Source organism: Hyperoodon ampullatus (assembly GCF_949752795.1).
Source record: "Hyperoodon ampullatus genome assembly, chromosome: 2".
Taxonomy (NCBI): domain Eukaryota; kingdom Metazoa; phylum Chordata; class Mammalia; order Artiodactyla; family Ziphiidae; genus Hyperoodon; species Hyperoodon ampullatus.
Window position 1 is genome coordinate 97,376,653 of NC_136915.1, and position 18,990 is coordinate 97,395,642.

The following is an 18,990-nucleotide window of genomic DNA, read 5'->3' on the forward strand; positions in this document are numbered from 1 at the left end:
GTTCCAGCCAGCAGGAGCAAAAGTCAGCTTAGACCCTGGCGCTGGAGAGAAAATATACCTTCCCTCAGGTCTCCATCCTGCCCAAGGCCTCCCAGCTAGGCTCGGTGCAAGCCAAGGGCTGTGAGTCACGCTGGAGGTAAAGCAGGCGTCCCAGCAGCAGCACCTGCCCCTGTAACTGAGGTACTCTTACCTCCGGAGCAAGTGCCGACAGACGCCCCCATCCTCCCATCTCCTTCCGCACATTGGCCTCCAACCCCCTGCGACCCGACCTCTTCTCGCTGGGGCGGTCTACGCGCCCCATCCTTCTCCCCGCCACCACCCTCCGGGTTCTTCCTCTCCCCAAGCCACCTTTCTACTCCTCGCGGCACCACGCCCACACCACACCTCCACGCCACCCTCAGTTTTCACTTTCCGACTCGCCTCACCTCCCGCGTAAGGTGTTTTCCTCCCACAACCTACTCCCGGGAACCCGCTCCGAGGGGGCGGGGCTCCTTTCGAATCTCTCAGGCCCCACCCACTCCTACCACACGCGCTCAATGATTGGTGAAGGTCAGCATCCTCCGCCCTTGTGGGGCGGGGCGGTGGAGGGGTAGCCGGCCGGAAGTCCGCAGGTGGGGGCCGAGTGGAAAGCCGTTCCGAGAAAGGCTTCATTTGGAGGGCTGAGGCTCGCCCGGGAGACCTTGTTCGGCTTCCCTCCCGGAGCCGGGAATGCGAGGGGCGGGACCTCGCGGCGGCCCGCGAGGGAACGGGCCAATGAGTGAGAGTTTCGCGACCTGCCGCCCCCCTCTTCTCCGCCCCCTCCTTCTCGTGCGGGGCAGAGCTGAGCTTTGACGCCCCTTGCGGCCGTAGGTCCTAGAACTAAAGCTCTGCCTGAGGAAATTCGTTTTATTGGGCTCACTCGGCTCACTCCGTTCGGAAGCCCAGTGTTAGCCTGATCCCTCAGGTGTATTCACGGAAGCAACTAAACATTTATATTTTAGGTATATTGAGGCTAAGACGTACATCTAACATCGGCTTTTTAGGCGAGAACATTCGGAACCTGAGGCATACAAGGTGTGAAGAAAACAATGGGCTTTTCAGACAAGGAGATTTGGGTTCAGATTCAACCGTGGCTCCTCTGTTGACAAGTATATTGAGTATCTTTGACCTCTCTGAGCTTATGTTTGACCCCTCGCTTATCTAAGAGGATCGTGACCGTCACAGTACATGGTTAGGAGGATAGTTATGAACATCAAGTTTTATACCGTGTGCCTTCCTCTAAATTAAAGCTGTGGTGTAAAAAGCTTAAGCCTACTTATTAGGGATTTTCTTTGTTGTTTCCAAGGGTTGCCTGTGAATAGACTGGGCCACCAGTTAACAGAGCCTCTCAGAAATATTCTAAAATTTTTAAGTTAAAAGTCCCGAAAAGAATGGTTGAAGAGCTTTCCCGTAAACAAAGAGCCTAAGCTTTTAGTCTCCAGAGTTTATGACCATTATTTTGGCGGTTTATAGGCTTTTTGTTTACTTCCTAGTTTTTAGTTGTGAAGTTGAGGTGGTGAGGTTGGCGGGAGTGAGATGTTACAGTAATAAATGCCACAGGGAGCTAAGGAGCCTTGGAATTTAGTGGTGTGATAAGGGAGAGGGTGGGGAGACCCAGAACTTGCAAGCTTATGTGAGGAAGAGCCGAGAGAAGAGGATTGCCGAGGATTGCCTCTTTTTCCGTAGGTTTCCTGGTGACAGTGGAATTTTAGTTGCTTGCAGGTTTCAGATTCTTTGGAGGTAAGAAAACCAGAGCCAGTAGCTTCTCTCTCTTCAGGCAGGTAGTGGAGATCAGAGGGAAAGAAGCTGTTAATTAACTGCATTCCATCTTCCCCTAGGAGCAGCCTGAGTAGGGAAATTCTTCACCCACCTTCAGGTAAGTGGAGGAGGCAGTTTTAGCAAGTTGGAAGTTAATTTCTTCTAAGGAAACTCATCTCCAATTTTCTGTCACCAAATGATGATTTTGAAAGGTGTTGAAGAGAAGAAGCAATGGATCTGCTTTCTCTTCCATCAGAATGACAACAAAGCCAGAAAATATAGATTTCAGGCACAAGAATTCTTCACTCAGCGTAAGGCCACTAATCTGGGAAATAATGTGTCCCCCTCAGCTCAACTCCAAAATGGTATGTATGAATAAGAGTTAAAGATTTGGGGTAAATTATGAAGAAATGAATTAATGAAGAAATTATACCCCCTCCCAGGCACATGGTAAGCCTTAGTTGAGAAGGTACTTTGAGCATAGTGTTGAGTGCATAAATGAAAAACTTAAGGATTCCAGTGCAGTTCTCCTTGAATGCCGGGAAGCCTCTTGGTCACTGTGTTCGTGACTGGCTGGCTCGGGACTCTGGCCCCTGCTCCCTAATGGCCCTCTCAACATTCTCAGCCGGGGATCCGCAAGTGCATTAGACCCTACAAATGATTTGTGTGACTATTTTCTCAGTTTTCCCAAGGATGCTACATAACTAGTAACATTCTAGATGCATAGGAAGAAGTTAATTTATGACATACAATGAATGCCTTGGGGCATTGGGACTTTCTCATAGAACTCCAGTTGAGAAAGGCTGGAATAGATACTTGACCTCAACTGAAAATAGGCCTTTGGTCTGAACAGAAAAGCTCTTCTTCACACTCAGCCAAAACATATCCACTTCCTCCTCAAAACCTTGCCTTATATTTACTGCCTCCTAGAAATTTTTTCTTTCTTAAACTCATGACTCCAACCCAGACCAAAACAGTGGGGGTCCCTGGGTGAAAGAGATAAGAGGAAATAGGGAAGACTTGAAGTCAAACAGACGTGATTCAAACCTTAGAAATTCTACTTTCCAGCTACATAACTTGGAGCAATTTATAAGCTTCAACTCACTCATTTGTAAAATGAAGATTAAAAGAGAGAATGCCTGATGCGTAGAAGGCTGCTTCAGTTATGTATTATTGTGCAAGAAACCACTCAATATTTAGTGGTTTGAAACAATAGCAACTATTCATCTGCTCATGATTTTACAGTTTGGGCAGGGCTGCGCAAGGACAGCCTGTCTCTACATGAGGAATAGATTGGGTTTGACTAGGGTTGAGGGGTCCAAGGTAGCCACACATGTCTAGGGCTGTGGTGCTGGCTGTCAGCTGGGATGCTTAGTTGTCCTCCACGTGGCCTCCCATAATTCAGTAATCTATCCTGAGATTCTTTACATGGGAGCTGACTTCCAAAAGCAAAAGCAGAGACTAGTAAACCTCTCAACTGGCATAGCATCACCTCCACTACATTCTTTTGGTCAAAGCAGGGCACATGATCAGCCAGATTCAAGGGGGGAGAAAAAGACTCCAACTCTTGGTGGAAAGAGCACCATGACCATTCCAGGATGGGAGGAATTGTTGTTATCTTTTGCAGATTCCATCACAGAATGCCTTCAGTATCTTATTTGTTATAGAAATGAAAACATGTAAGCAAGAGCACATCACTTTTATTCTTTCCCCAGGGCTTAATGAGACTCTGCACTGGTTTCTTCGCTATCTCCCAGCCCTCACATCTTAGTGCTCTGTCTTTAATTAGCTATGTGTGTATTTATGTGTCCTGCTGTCTGTGTCTCTGTGATAGATGTGCATCCTGTTTTCCAACTTATACTGGAAAGCATAGAGAGGAAGAGAGCAGGTCATCTTGAGCATCCCTTTGAGCACCTAGTACTGTATAGAGTTGTCATAGACTGTCTAGAGAAAAGGACAGTGTTAGGAACCTCTGTGGAAGAGAATGTAGTTATGGGAAGAGAAAGAGGAGTCTGGGGGTCCGCAGATTCCATACAGTCTGGCTGAAGGATTCCAACTTTCTCAATGGTTTTCTATATAGAAAGGCTCAAACAGATGGACACTTATGCAGCGAGGATCCACACCTTTATTTAGATTAGTCCAAACAGACACTATGCTGGAGCTCCTTAAGAACACAGTCTCACCACAGGCTTCCTGGAGGCACAGAAAAGAGAGGGTATGTTGTGGCCATAATGGCAAACAGTGAGAGCTCATCCAGGCTGCTGAGATGACCTCCTTTCATGGTCCCTGGGTCCTGTGCTCTGAATTGTGTATTTACCCTGCTTCGTTGCTGGCACTGACCAGGAGAGATGGAAAAGGGCACTAAGAGTGACAAGGATAACACCAACACAACATGACATTAACCTTAACCTTAACCTTAATGCACAGAAGGAATTGAGGGATGGCGAGAGAACTGGCTGTGCAAGCCAGCTGGCAGAGAGAGATCTCCTGAGAAGCTTGTACTTTTAATGCATCCCTCAAGGTTTTCATTTGCTAAAGATCAGTGAGAGGCTTAAATAAATGGCTTCTGGGATGGAATTCATTCTTGGGTTTCATTGGCCAGGAGCTGCAAGTCAGAGGAGATGTTGGGAACCAGTTCTCTTTAATTCTCTCATGAGCTTCCTTTTCACCCCGCTCATCAGTTTGTACACAACATTTCTGCTGTGAGTGATTTAGAGTCTGAAGCAGTTATCAAATTCTAAATGATGGTCCGAGTTGCCCTTTGCCAGTAACGTGCTGCTTGGGACCACATTCCCTACATGTTCAATTATTGTTGACATATAATGATAACAGTGGTTTTCTTCTCTTGGAAGGGAAGGAATCCAAAATCTTCAAAGTAAAAAGGAAGCAAACTCATCTGTTTTTCACCATGCTTAAGATACTGAGGTAGAAACACTTAATTGATAGGAACACCTTCCTCTCTCTTTTTCTGCCATGTGGTGGTGGTGGTGACCTCAGCCATCCTCCACTCCTGATTGTTTTCCTTGACACCTTTTCTTACAGCACCTGCTCACTCCATCCCATAAAACCCCCTTACAATTAGGTAGATGCTATCACTCTTCTTCAGAGGGCCACTAGGTTTAATTCCTGTCATCAACTTGAGGAGTACAGATAGATAGAGGATGTGACAAAAGTAGACCTCATCTATGGTAAATTCCCTCCACAGGGATGATAGTATTCACTTACAAGAAAAAAAAGTGGTTAAAAGAAAAGTGGTTGCCAGTGACTGTATGGTTGAAAGGCTCAGGAATACATATCTGTCTCAGACTCAGCAACACTAGCCATAAACATGAAATACTCCATTCAGATCCCCTGTCCCTCTTTCCTTACCTTCCTCAGAGTTGCCCGTGTCTGCTTAGGGTGCCTCAGTTAGGAGCTGCAAAATTCAGACATCTCTCCGTGTTGACATCTCTCCGTTTTAACATCTCAGAAATCTCTGGGAAACCTTTCAGAGCATCAAGAAGGGATATACTTCCAGGTTTGGGGGGAGTCCATGGTGCTAATTAGGAGTCTATGCGGAGGGAAGAATAGGACATGTAATGGCCCATTCATTCCTGAGTCATGCTGCACATGCTTAGAAAGTGCCCACTGTGTGCCAGAAACTGGGCTGGACACTGGGGGACAAAGGCGAATAAGATGGTCCCTGCCCTCACAGTGCTCACAGTTTATGGGGAAACAGATCAGTAAATAGATAATTATAAAACAATATTCTAAATGCAATGATGGCAATCTGAGCAAGGGGACAGGAATGGATAAATGAATGAATACTTTAAAAGCAGTAGAGAGGATGTGCAATATTCCCTTTTAACCAACTAGAGACAAAAGTCCTCTGGTTTTTTTAAAAGCCCAATAAAAAGCTAAAGCTTTCCTGGATTGAGTCAGATTGTATAGTTTAGTGAAAAATGATCTGGGTGAGGTCCAGCAGACTTGGCCTCTTTTCCACCATAGTGCCAACTCCTCAGTTAACCAGCACTGGAAATCGCAGGTAAACTGATCAATCACCTCCCTGTGCTTCAGATTTCTCCTTTGCAAAGTGGAAATAGTGATTCTTCCTATATTACAGAATTATGATGGAGAGAAATGAGGAGTGGATGATAAAAATGGCTCCTAAAATACATCCTGATGATGACAGTGATGAGAAGGCCTGAAGGGGAAGCAACCAGAGCCCGTCTCCGTCTAGGCTTGTGTCTCTGCCCTCGACTTTCCCACCTGTGGAGAGAGGAGGTGATTGCACCTTAAGGTACGAGTTCTGCCCTTACCTTTCATATCCACCCGACAGTCTACTGACGCCTCCCCCAGGGGGTTAACGGCCTTGCAGGTGTAGATGCCCCCTTCAAAGGGACCGGGCTTGTGGATTTCTAGGGAGCTGACTCCCAGGTGAGTGAGGGCTCTGTGCTTGGGGTTGCCTTGGATATCCATCTTGTTCTTTAGCCAGATGATCTTTGGCTGGAAGATATAGATGAGGGGGGTGAGTCAGGAGCAACCAACAGGACTCCAGCCCCCCTGCCAGAGAGACAGCTTTGAATCTCGTGCCCAATTGCTAGCAGGTCATTAAGTGACATCTTCATATATGAGGAACAAACACTAAAAGCAAAACTGGAAACGTTATCCACATCAGCCTGTCTTGGACACCAGTGCCCTGAGTGTTCCTACATAATGTGCTGTGGAAGAGGCAGATAATGGTGACGGGAACAAATGTTTTGGTCAGAATGTTCTTCGACACAGCTAAGGTTAGAGCAGAAGGAGGAAGCAGCACAGCCTCCCTGCTCACCTTGGGGGAGGCATGGACGCAGCAGAAGAGCTGGGTGTCACAGCCAATGACTGTAGTGCAGTCTGCCAGAGGCTGGGTGAACTTCGGGGCTTCTGAGAAATCTCACTGGACAAACCCCTCGGTCTTGTAAACAGTAGCTGAGGGGACCAAGGAGGGCCTTGCTGTAGTGCCTGAGAGCCCCATCCGTCTTCAACTCTTTCTCCTTAACTCTTCCCAGCTCCGAGTCTCGGTGCTTTACCTGCTTTCTGGATGTGGGCCAGGTCGGCAGTGACAGAGGCTGTCTGGCTGAGCCCACACTGGTTCTCAGCAAAGACTCGAAATGCATAGGAGTTGCCGACGATGAAGTCTGAGACTGTGCAGCTGGCGCGGTGATAGTGCTCCAGCACCATGAGCCACAGCTGTGGGGCCCTGGAAGATGCCCGGAATGAGACCCCTGTTTTGGCAACTCACTCCGCCCCAGCCTACTGCGTGGAACTACCAGAGCCCCATTCCAGAACGTGCTGTTCCTCCCTCCCTCCATCCCAGCTGGGCCTCACCCCAGGTTTGGTGTCAGCCTTCTGCACCGCGTATCCCAGGAATGCGTTCCCGTGTCTTGGGGCGCAGTCCACTCCAGGGTAGCGCTGGAGCCCCAGACATCCACCAACTTGATACTCTGTGGAGAGCCTGGCCTCTCTGAAAGGGCCAAGCATGGCAGCGGGCATGGCACGCCTCACACGCCAGGACATCACTCCAGGAGGGGCCCCTCCGCTTCTGCTCGGCCACCCCTCCCTTCACCCACCACTGCATCCCACAGCCCCGCTTCCCCGGCTCTCTGTGCTGATTCCTCTTCAGGCTGGGGTGGGAGCCCCCAAGGACCACGTCGTCTCCCATTCCCCCCACTGTACCGATCACCTGGTGGTGGCCTCCAGCCCGCCCAGCTGCACATGGAGCTGGTAGTGACCCGAGTCAGCATGCTGGGCCTCTCAGATGAAGAGGTTGGAGTCCTGCTCCCTATTCCGCATGCTCACATGACTGGCGTCCAAGGCACAGCCGTCACGCGTGCAGATGGCTTGAGGTTGGGGTTTGCCCTGAGAAATGGGGAGAAAGCTGTGAGCTGCCCCGAGAGGCCTCTTGCCCCTCCCGGCTGCAACAGGGGTCAGATCCACCAGGTCCACGTGGTGACTTGACTCGCAGCTGCAAATTCCTTGAGTGAGAGGTTGATGGACTGTCCCAGCAGACTTCCATCTCTCAGCAATAGCCTCAGGATCATGGGAAAGGGGGATGGCTTTGAGTCTCCCGCCTCTGAGATTCTAGGTCATGGACACTCAGGGCAGCTGGGACTAAAATTAGCTGCCCAAACTCCTGAGAGCCCTCCAAACTGAGAGCTCCCAGACCCCTGCTGACTGAAGGGCATGGATTAGCCTCACATCATCACCTGGGCATCCCCGACCTGACCTGACCCCAACACCCCGCAGGAGTGCTGATGGAAGGGCTGTTTGGCCTCACACTTGGTGACATGCCCCTTCCATTCAAGGCTAGGATGACTGCCCCACTGCTAGCAGGACTCTTGTTTTTTGTTTCCAAATCAAAACCCTGGCCTGGCTCCAGTCATGGACTCAACGTGGGGCTGTCATGATCACCTGGAACGGGATTAGTAGATTCAGAGTGTCTCCAAACTTCCGGAGGTAGGTCTGCCTCAGGGCCTGAGGTAGCCAGATCTTGGGGTGCTCTGAGTGATGGAAAGAGAGAGAACGGGGTGGTGAGCCTCCCTGGGGGGAAGAGGAGAGTTTAGAGGAAGTAGAAGTGGATGCTGCATCTAGCTGTGCTCCATGGCCAGGTGACCCAGGCAACACTCAGCAAATTAAGCCTTCTCTCGGGGAATGGGAAGATAGCTCCCATTGTCTCACTGGGATTTCGGGATAAGCAACCAGCTGTGGGATCCTGTAGAGAGAGTTAGCCTCAGCAGAAAGAGCACTGAAGCGCGAGCCTGACACCTACTTCTTTTAATTGGTAACTCTCCACCATCAACTTTTCATCAACTGAGATTTCTTTTTTGTTTGTGCACAGACCAGTCCAGTCCGAGTGGTCTGTCTTTCCACTCCTTTTCTACATTTGTCCTCAACAACACTCCTTTTATCAAGGCCACTTTCAATGTCAATCCTGACCCCCAAGTGTCCGCCCCGCTCCCCAGTTTGGTGCCAGACCCCGAGGAGAAAGCTTTATATTCTGCAGGCAGAGTCAACACCCTGGCCCCACCAGGACAGCACTGATGTCACTGCAGAGGGAGCTGGCGTCTGGTCCCTTCTCTGCAGGGCTGCCCTGTTCAGGGGCCTGCACAGTGTCTTCCAGTCTGTGGAGGATCACTTTGTACAGTCAGAATCTGGGAAAGATAAGGTCCACTGCTTACTCCCCCTTGATCTTCCAGGCGTGTTCCAGTGAGAAGAGAGATTAGATTATGTTTATTGGCTTCCAGGATGAAGACAGGAGATGCTCAGGAAAGTGCTGAGTGTAAGTTTGGGGAATGACCAGGTGTAACTTTCTCTCAGGATGCCTCCGGGAGCCTTGGCTGAGGAAGTGCAAACATCCCACCTGGGTTCCTTTCGGGCCCTGGCTACTCCATTTTCCAGGCTTCTGGTGCTACTGCCTCCTCCTTTCTCAGGCAGAGAAAGCTGCTGTAGTCTTACAGGGAGTGTGACAGTCTCAGTTCCCACCAACTCCCCAGCCTCCCCGCTCCTTCATTCCTAGCAGTTGGAAGAACTCCACCCCAGCACACAACTGTGGCAAACAGCTCGATAGCAGATTCCAAACTTTTTGATAACACACATTTCCCTGTAAATACATCCCTGAACATTCACCCCAATGTATGTATGTTTACTTACAAATTGAACTGTTTAAAATGTACATTACATAATGCAGAATTTGAATGGTGAAATTGAAAATAAAATAAACGAAGGCTCTACAAAGCTCTTCCTACACCTCAGTTTGTAGATCGTTGTTTAGAGACCAGGAACTTCCGCCCCAATTAGCATCTCGAGATTACTTGGGCTTTGTGGATGAATATAGACAGAAATATTCAGTGCATGCCGTCCATTTTATTTACCTAGTTTCCTTTTTCACTGTGTGGCTTACGTTTTAACCTGGGTTGTGCTGTCTTAGGCTGTGCCTCACCCCTCTACCCTGACAGAAGTGGGAACTGCGTGGTACGGGGCCTCCAGTGCTCTGAGTGCTGTCCTGCCCGTATGGCCCAGGGCCTGAGGCCTCAGCAAGGACTCAGCTCGGAGCCCAGGCAGCTGAATGACCCTGCTCGGCTGCCCTCTGTTCGACTTTGGCAGTTTGGGTGGAGGCGGGGCGTGAAGAACAGAAGAAGTGTTGTGTGATGTGTTCCTCTCCTGTGGCCATCTTGGCAAGCGACCAAGGAGTTGAGAACAGGCGGATATGACTCCAGGGTTTTCTGCAAAAAGAGGGCGGCAATTGAAAAGGAGGGTCAAAACCTCATCTTGTTGGGCTTGGTTCCCCATTGCTGAGTGGGGACCTAACCCTTCACGCTTGCCGGGGAGAGGGCTGGGGAGAAGCCGGCTCTGCTGTCCCTTGCGCTGCCTACAGAACCTCTGAGTTAGGAAGGACCTTGGTGAGGACCCAGAGCAAGGAGAAGACTGGAAGGAAAGGGCTGGGAGAGAGAAACAGCTTTGCTGTTGACCTCACGGCCGGTTGTGAAGTCGTGCTGGCACCATCTAGGAATGCATGTCTGAAGGACCTGTTCTCTGAGCATGACAGCATATCCACTTACCTGCCCTTCAGTGTCCACCTGGGACTGGGTACCACAGTCAGGGCTCCTGCAGTGATCTTGCCCCTGGAGGGAAGAGGCCAAGAAGGGAAGGCAGGGGGCCACACTCAAGATTGAAAAGGCTGATGTGAGGAAAGGAACCCAGGCTGTCACGCCTGGAAGAGGTGCCAGTTGAGCCCTGCTCTGCTTACACCTCAGGTAGGAAGGGGGCTTCTGTAGGTAGGTGCATGCTGATGTATATAGTATTTGTTCCCACTTAGTCTTTCCTAGAAAAATATCTTGGAAAAGATTAGCATTGTTTCACTTGAACTAAGGAGAAAAATGAAAGAAATAAGTTTATGTGGAATGTAAGCTAAGATGGGGGAATTAGGAGGAGGATGAGCAGAATGGCCCTGAGATCCAGAGGGGATGCCAGCAGGGGTCAGAGACAGAGGAGAAAGGCTGACAGCCAGGATGGTGGATTCTTCCTCCCTGGAGGGCTCCTGGGCCAGTTCCTTGCTTAGAAGTGGGATTCCCTGACAAGATGGTGAATCAGTAGGGGACAAACTTAAGTTACTATTTAGAATGTTCCAAGTCTGAGGACTAGTAGGCGAGGATTCTGCTCTCAGCAGTCTCCCAGCCCCAGTGGGAGGGCAGAGGATGGGCTTAAGGCTAAAGCCGCTGACAAAATATGGGAGGTGACAGAGAGTGTGTGACAGCTCCAGGTGCCTGGGCTGCAGCAAGCTCTTCCCCAGCGCACCCCAGGCCTTGAATCTGCCCAGCAAACAAGAGCAACCTGACCCCTTGCTAGGAGTGTTAATAGGAGGGCTCATCTGAGACATCTCTTTTCACATGTCCACAGTCAAGCGAGGTGTTAATTGTACTGACCTTGGAGAAACATGGCTTTCCCTGACGCCCAAGGTCTTTCTCCTCCTCATATGCCAGGAGGGATGTGAACCAAAGGCTACAGCCCTAAAGCAGAACCTCGGTTTTCTAAGACCAGGTCTGAGACAGGCACAGTTTGTCTATGAGGTTTTCTCCCTTCATAGAGTCTTAGGTAAAAGACATTTTGAAAAGTCCTTTGAGAGCCCTTGGCTTCTGAGCTGTGTTGCTCTCAGCACTGAATTTCTCTCAGACAGAATACTGTCTTAAAAAGGAATGGAGAGGAAACTACTTAAAGTCCAGAGATCTCGACTTCTCTTGATTAGAAAATCCTTCCTAATTCTACCGAATTTCATCCTGTTGAGGTTTATGCCCATTTCCTTATTCTCTGCTCATGGGAAATAATTGTTCCCATCCTCTCATAACTTGGTTTCACATGGCTAAAGACTTTCTTCCAGCAATTCCCTAAGGACTGTGTAGTTCAGATTGATGGTATTAATTATGGCCCAGAGAATGAAGGAACAAGATAGACACATTGAAAGAGTGGAGGAGTGTGTACGTGTGTGAGTGTGCAAGACTGCAAGTTCGTGTGCGTGTGTGCACACATGCACAGGCCTGTGTGAGTGAACGGTTACCAAAAGAGGGCAAATGCACAAGGCAAGCTATGGCTCCCAGAAAACCCCAGAGATTTCCAGGGATCCAAAAAACACCAGCATTTCTTACAGAAACATTAGCAGATGCATAGGGTGTGGCCTTGACCTTATCAGAAACTTGTCTGGAGGAGTGTGGTGGGAAAGAAATGTGGTGACTTCAAAAAAAAAAAAAAAAAAAACCTTGTGAAGGACAAGAGTGTCACTTCCTTGAAGGCCATGAAACTAAGATCAGAAAAAATAAAAGGACATAGAACTAGGCAATACTTCTCTGAGGAAAAGACTCCATCACCCTCCCCCCTTGTGGCAGTCTCCCACTCATGCTGATGACGGTAGCCCTGGCTCAGTGTCACTTTCTCCAACATTTCTCCAGTCATGATTCCTGATCATGTCAACACCCAGACTTCCAGTCCCTGCAGGGCCGCTCCCAGCCTTGCCTGCCACTCCTCCAATGAGTTCGTCCTCCTCTGCTTCAGCCCATGGTTCCTTTGGTCATTGTCTAGACCAATAACTATAGCCACTCTAGAATCTGAATTTCAAGCGTCCCACTCTCTCAGCACCACCTCCATGACAGGGACGGCTAATTGCTCACAACAATTTGTACATATTATCTCTTCCACAGTATAGGGATCTCTGAGAAGGAGCTGCCCCACTTGCTGTATGACAATGAGACTAGCTCTTGCCAGTGAAATGTGAGTGGAAGTGATGAGAATCACTTCTGAGTCGAGGCTTTTAATGAATGAGTTCTCTATTTCCCATCTGCTAGCTGCATGCAGATGATCACGGGGCCCTAAGGCATGGCGGAGCCACAAGATGGAAGAGGCCCGGGCCCCTGAATTAGTGCTGGAGAACTATCTGCTGAGTAGGAACACTTGCTTTTAGTTGTTTTGCTAGTAAGGAATAAACATCTATTGTATTTGAGCCTTAAATTCTGAGGCCTGTTTCATCAACTCGCATAACCTAATGAACAGTCTTTATCCCTTCAGCTCCCTCCCTCTAAAGCTCCACCAGCAGTGATCCTTCAGCCCACTGAGACCTCTGATCCATTATCTTCCCACCCCTTCACTCTCCATCACCCCTCCATGTTATCACTTTCTTTCCCACCCAAATTAGATTCCATGGTCATTGTTAGACTCACTCCCTTGCACACCCACTCAAAGCCCTAATCCTTTTCCACTTCCTAGCAATATCCAGCCCCAGTTAAATACACCCCCTCAATGTCTGCATCCACACAGCCAAACATGACTGGGGAAAAATATTACAAAACTATGCTGACTGTAAATTGTTGGCCATTGCCTCCAAATGGACCCTGGTGGATCTGCCAGACTTCCCTAATTCACTCAATCTCCTGTTCTCCTGGGTGACTGTTGTACACCCTCTTCTAAAACTTCCATACCTTCTCCTGAATCCTTATTCTCAGTTGACAATCTTGCTAGTGTCTAAAGCCTGCCTATAGCCTATTCTTAACTCAGCAGCCAGAAAAGTCTTAAAACCTACACCTGATCATGCCAGATCTCACCTAAAACCCTGCGCTGGCTGCCCATCTGTCTCAGGGTTGAACCAGTGTTCACAATGGTCCTGCTACCTCTTTGACCCCAAACCTGCTATTCTCTCCCTCACTCTGCTACAGCCACAGTGGCCCCAATCCATAACGCACACTCCTGCCTCAGGGCCTTTGCACTTACTGTTCTCTCTGTGGAAAACCTACACTCTCAATATCTGCATGCATTGTTCTCTGGTCTCCTTTAAGTTGCTGCTCAGATCACCTTATTAACAAGACTTTCACTGAATATCCTGCTTGAAAAAGCAAGTACACTTCCCACTCCAGCACTTTATACCCTCCTCTTTCTCTGCTTTATTTTTCAGCATAGCAGTCATCACTTTCTGATATTTTATATATTTTATTTGCTTATTTATTATCTACCTCCTTACATAGAATGTAATCTCCACAAGGGAAGTTATTTTTGCCTATTTTGTGCATTTTTGTAACAGTGCGTGGCACATAGTAGACACAAAGTAAATATTTGTAGAAGGAAGAAAGAGGATAGGAAGGGACAGTGGGAGGGCGGGAGGGAGGAAGGAAGGATGGTCACTTCAAGGCTAGGGATTCAGCTTCCCAAGACTGGAAGACACAGAACAGTCTAGATTGAAAGAGGACACAGGGTCAGTTGGAAGCAATCGAGCTGAGATCAGCAGACAGGCCCTCCTACTGGGTCTCAGGGTCCCCTCTTCTCCGTGTCAGGGTGCAGTCTGTCCCATGGCTCTCACTCTTTCGAAAGCTCTCCTCTGGCCCCTGCCCAGCGTTGCCTCCAGGACACGGTGCCTCTGTGTAGTGCTGAGAGTGACAGAGGATGGTTTCCCAGTGCCACACCTACCTCTGCTTATTTAGCCATGGAGCATTCTTTCTTGACTAAAAGCTCAGTGTCGGCCAGTTGCAGTTCATTTTAATGTCACAAATATTTTGACGCCTGCTCTATTTCATGTGCACTCAAATGCTAGCTGCTGTGCCCTTCTATGTCCCATAGAGCTCCCCATAAGGAAGAGGAGGCGTTAAGAGGAAGGAAAAGTCCTTGGTGCTCACAGGGAACTTGGGGGCCATCTAGTCCAGCACCATAGCACCCCCCTGAAGACCTCTGGTTAGGCTTCAGTGATGCTATGAACTCCCTGAACTTTGTTGAGTGTTTTTCTTGGAGCAAGAATCCACAGCTTTCATCAGATTTTCCTAGGGATCCATATCCACCAAAGGGTTAAGAACTCTGATTTAGTTCAACCTCTCAATTTACAGATGAGAAAATAGAAGCCCAGAGGGGTGGATTGACTTGCCTTGGGTCACAGGACGGAGCTAGGGTTTGAACTCATGCCTTCTTTTCCCAACCGGATAACAGATGCAAACACTTTGCACAATGTCACAAGGAGTCCTTGCTGCTAGTGACCTCTGGGATGCCGGTGGGTTGAGTCGCTGGGTGCTGGTGGCCCTGAGGCCACACACAAGATCAGGGCCCTTCAGGCCACACTTGGGGGCTGTGGCCAGGGGCCGTCAGGAGGGAGGAGTGTGGGAGGGATGAGCACCCTCCCCCAGGGTTTTGTGGAGACCAGTGGTCAGAGAGTCAGCAGTCCTGGCTCTCATTCTCCCTCTGCCTGTGACTTATTCCCTGGGCCTTTTGGGGAAGAAACTGGTTTTCTGCCTCAAGACCATTCTAGCCTAGTATGTTCCCAATAACTTCTGCTCTCTTTACCTGTTTTTCAGTGGGGCAAACTCGGTCGGCTCTCTGCCCCTGACATTCAAATAGCTTCTGAAGACCCAGCATCTTCCATCAGGATGATGAGAGGCAGCAAACTTTCCCTCCACAACCCTATTTGCAGGGAGAACTCAGTCTTTATCCCTGACTTGGAAATAATTTATTATCTATTCACATCTTTGGCCTCTTCCAAGGCACTTTGGATTATCTCAACAAGCCTTTCGACTACCTTACCAGGTAGATACTATTACTCACCATTTTACAGAGAGGAAATTGAAACTGAGCAGTCCATTGACTTGGACAAGGTCACGGAGCTGCTGGAGGTGGCCCTGGGAATTGAGTCTAGATGCTGTCTTCTTTTCCTACTTCTCCCTACCCAGGGATTCCATGGTGTCTCGTTTGTGGTCTTTGCATCCTCTGCACTCAAGACTCCAAGGGGCCAGAAGTGGGGACTTTGCGCAGGGAACTGTCTTAAGTGTTTCGTGCAGCCCCCGTAGTTGCCTCCGCCGATTACCTCGCAGGAGAGGGGAAGAGCCAGGCTCCCGTCTTCCACTTCCGTCGGCTGAGCCAGGTGCAGTGGGAGCCATCCAGGGTAAATGTCACAGAGCTGTTAGCTACAAAGGCCTCAGCCAGGGGCAGTCTGGGGGGTGGGCAGCAGGGCTGCTGGCAGGGAACTCTGGGGCTGGAAGGGGCACCCACCACCTCCTAGCTCGAAAATGCCTTTATGCTGAGAGGCTCACAGAGACCACAGAGAGGGAGCCAAATTCTTCTTCTGGACGGTCTCTGCTTCTTTGGAGCTCAGGCTCTGAGAGGCTAGGGTTTCCCCTGGGAGCCAGTGGAGATGTTGGGGTAGCTGGAGGACCCACGGCTCTACCGAGGGCGAGGCGGAGCGTCACGTACTGTTCACCACTTAGCCTCCCGGTGGCTCTAAGCTTTTTGTTTCTTTCTTCTCCAAATCCAGATGGACACCATCTCACCCCTCACTCCCTTCCTGACTGGCGTTGGTATATCGGGTCCCTGTGACAGACATATTTTAAAGGTAAAAATACAAACCTATCATTATTAGTCACTGTAAATTGCCACAAACATCATTCACTGACTTTTCAGGTAAAAAGCAAAAACCCAGCAGAGACATTTGAGCAGCAAGCTAGAATCCATCAAGGAAGGGGGTGGGGCTCCAATGGATGCTCCCCCACCCTAAGTACCAATCCCGTGAAACCATTTAGATCTGCAAAACCTACGGAGGTGCAGTCAGGGCAGTAGCGCATCCTCCCAACTCCCACCGCTCACTCCCCATCCCCGTGGATCACCTTCTGTGGGGGGCAGGAGCTGGGGAATGGGGCTGATGGCCCCCCGCCGAGGTGAAGCCTGGGCTCCATCAGCATCGGCTAGGCTGGCTTCTTTCACCTTCAGCCGTGGATCCTGAGGCTGCCTCCATGTTGGGCCACCCCAAGGCTGGGCTCCAGAGGAAGATTTTCACTGTTGGTGGTGAGGGAGGGCCTGAGCACCTGCTCTCCAGCCTGGCCTCCCCAGGGTCCCAGCCACACGGTTATGTAACAGGGCTGGCCTGTTCCCACCCAGCTACTCCCAGAGGGCTGAAGCAGGGGCTAGGGGAAGAGCGGGGAGCAGACTGCAGCCCAGAATAGCTGCAGGAGGAGGACCCGGTAGTCCTGTTATCTTGGGAGAGCACCAGGGAGGAAGGGGAGCGCCTGAGCTTCAAACAGCCCCTCCCCACCCAGACCATCCAAATGGGGCCTCTGGCTTCTGGCAGGAGGATGGGGTGACATCTCGGCTCCTGACCTCCAGCTCATCCGAGGGTGTCCAGGTCCAAGGAAGGGGCCCCAGGCTTAGCTGATTCACAGGCACACCTTTAGGTGGTCTCTCCCTCTCTGCTCCCAAATTCGCTGAGTTGTAAAGTCTCGCCAGCTCGGCCTTTATGGCGGCGGCCCCATCCTCTCCACTCCCCCCGTGGCAGTGCAGGGCAGAGTCTGCACCCTGGAGCCAGACCCCCCGGCTCACTTTGGCTTCATCACCAATTGGCCGTGTGACTTGTAACCACACATCACAGTCTCTCTCAGGTCTGTTTCCTCACCTGTGAAGTGGAGATAACAGCCATAGGGTTGCTGTGAGGATTCAAAGGGGTAATCTGGGTAAAGTGCTTAGCAGAGTGTAGCCGACTAAGTGCTCGATAAATGTAACCTATTTTTAGGTTGGGCCAGCACTTGTCCCTTTCAAAGCTCCCTTGCCTATGAGATAAAGTACAAATTAAGTGAGAGGCAGCAGGGATGGAGGGGAGAGCCAGGAGCATAAGGTTAGAGGACTTGAGTGTGGCTCTGGGCTCTACTACTCACTCATTTGCTAGGTGACCCTGGAAAATCACGTACTCTGAACCTCAGGTCCCTGGTCCATGAAAAAAGGGATGATGATGCCACAATTGTGTTGAAGATAAAATGGTAAAAGTATATAAAAGTGGCCAGAGCACAGTAGGTGTTACATACCAAAGGTCTTATGTGATTTCTAGGCTCACCAGACCATCATTTATATGTTCCATGCACTCCGTCCAATCAATCTGGTTTCCTATCATACTCTACTTTCTCATCTCCAGAAGCTGGCATCCCCTCTGTGAATATATATATATATATATATATATATATATATATATATATATATTTTTTTTTCTTTAAGTAGACTTAAAGAGCAGTTTTAGGTTCACAGCAAAGTTGAGTGGAAAGTAGAGTTCCCACATTCCCCCCTTCCCCTCCTCTCCTTTATTTTTTATGGAAACAAATGAGTATGGTTGAATGAATGAGCTCCTTACTCATTTTTCCCCTTTAGCCCTCAAATTGGGGGCAGTCATTAGGATCCTGGGAGCCTGTTACTATTTGGGGTGTGGGACAGAACCCCAGAACTCATCTTTGCAACCTGTATAGGGACTGAGGGCTAGGACAACCTGTAGACACAGCTGGTGCCCAGGAAGCTGTTTATCAGGAGCTAGGATGACTGAAGAGGGTGACTGTGGAGCTTGACCTCGGGCTGGTGGTGAGAGGCTGCGCCGTGTCATGTCAGGCTTTGTGTAAAGGCCTCTTTGACCTATTTCTCTCGTCTGACCCGGCCAAAGCCCTTACAAGTCCAGACAGTACACCAAGGGACTCCAAACACCGCCCCCCTTATACCCCACTTAATCCATGCTTTGATGAGACTGGCCCAGGCTTTTGGTCTTAGCTCCTTGTTGCAACTGAAGAATCAAATAAAAAAGGCAGACTCCTAGGGTCTTATCCATTGGAAAGGCTAATTTAATAGGTCTAGGTGGGATATACATTAAAAAAAACCCTACTGATTCTGTTGCAGGAAGTCTTAGAACACTATGTTAGATAGAATTCCCAAAAATAAACCACCTTGGATAACCTCCTGGGGGAGGACTCTTCCAGCAGACATGGGCTCCTCAAGAGCAAGGTCTCTGCCTGGTCTTTAGACCATGACGCCAGAGTAAGCACTAAATGGAAATACCCACCAGGACGGAAGGCTGAGCAGTCGTCAGGCTTGGCTAAAGGCTCAGTGGGGGTGGGCAGGAGCCTCCCCTAAAAGATATATTTTGGAGGAGAGGAAAGTTGCAATTCTTTGAAGGTCCTTAAATGAAATGGGTCAGGAAGGACTACGAGTAAGAGCAGCAGGAGAAACGTTAAGAGGGGCAGATGGAAAGGTGCGCACAGAAGGTAAACTCCTTGGTGTTACTTATCAACCTGCTAGAAGAACATGGAATTCAAGAGAGTAATGACATGCTGCTGTGTGCAGAAGGAAGAGTGTAGCGGCTGAAACTGAGAAGCTGTACGGGGTGGCTCAGCTACTTTCGCGGAGTAAGAACAAGAAAGCTGCTTTTACAAATACCCATGG

General features: G+C 49.4%; 1 protein-coding gene across 1 annotated transcript; it reads right to left on the reverse strand.

The window, feature by feature from the left end:
• Nucleotides 1-5,302: 5,302 nt before the first annotated feature.
• On the reverse strand, nt 5,303-17,215 carry MYBPHL (myosin binding protein H like; the record flags this gene model as incomplete). The annotated part of the gene is given in 17 exon segments (XM_079721520.1): nt 5,303-5,326; nt 6,075-6,261; nt 6,587-6,688; nt 6,692-6,723; nt 6,825-6,992; nt 6,995-7,019; nt 7,123-7,175; nt 7,178-7,258; nt 7,471-7,479; nt 7,482-7,548; nt 7,552-7,653; nt 8,206-8,294; nt 16,410-16,518; nt 16,520-16,552; nt 16,554-16,706; nt 16,900-17,094; nt 17,192-17,215. Coding segments are annotated over 17 exon segments (1,437 nt in total). The 3' UTR covers nt 5,303-5,318.
• Between the last annotated feature and the right edge of the window lie 1,775 nt (nt 17,216-18,990).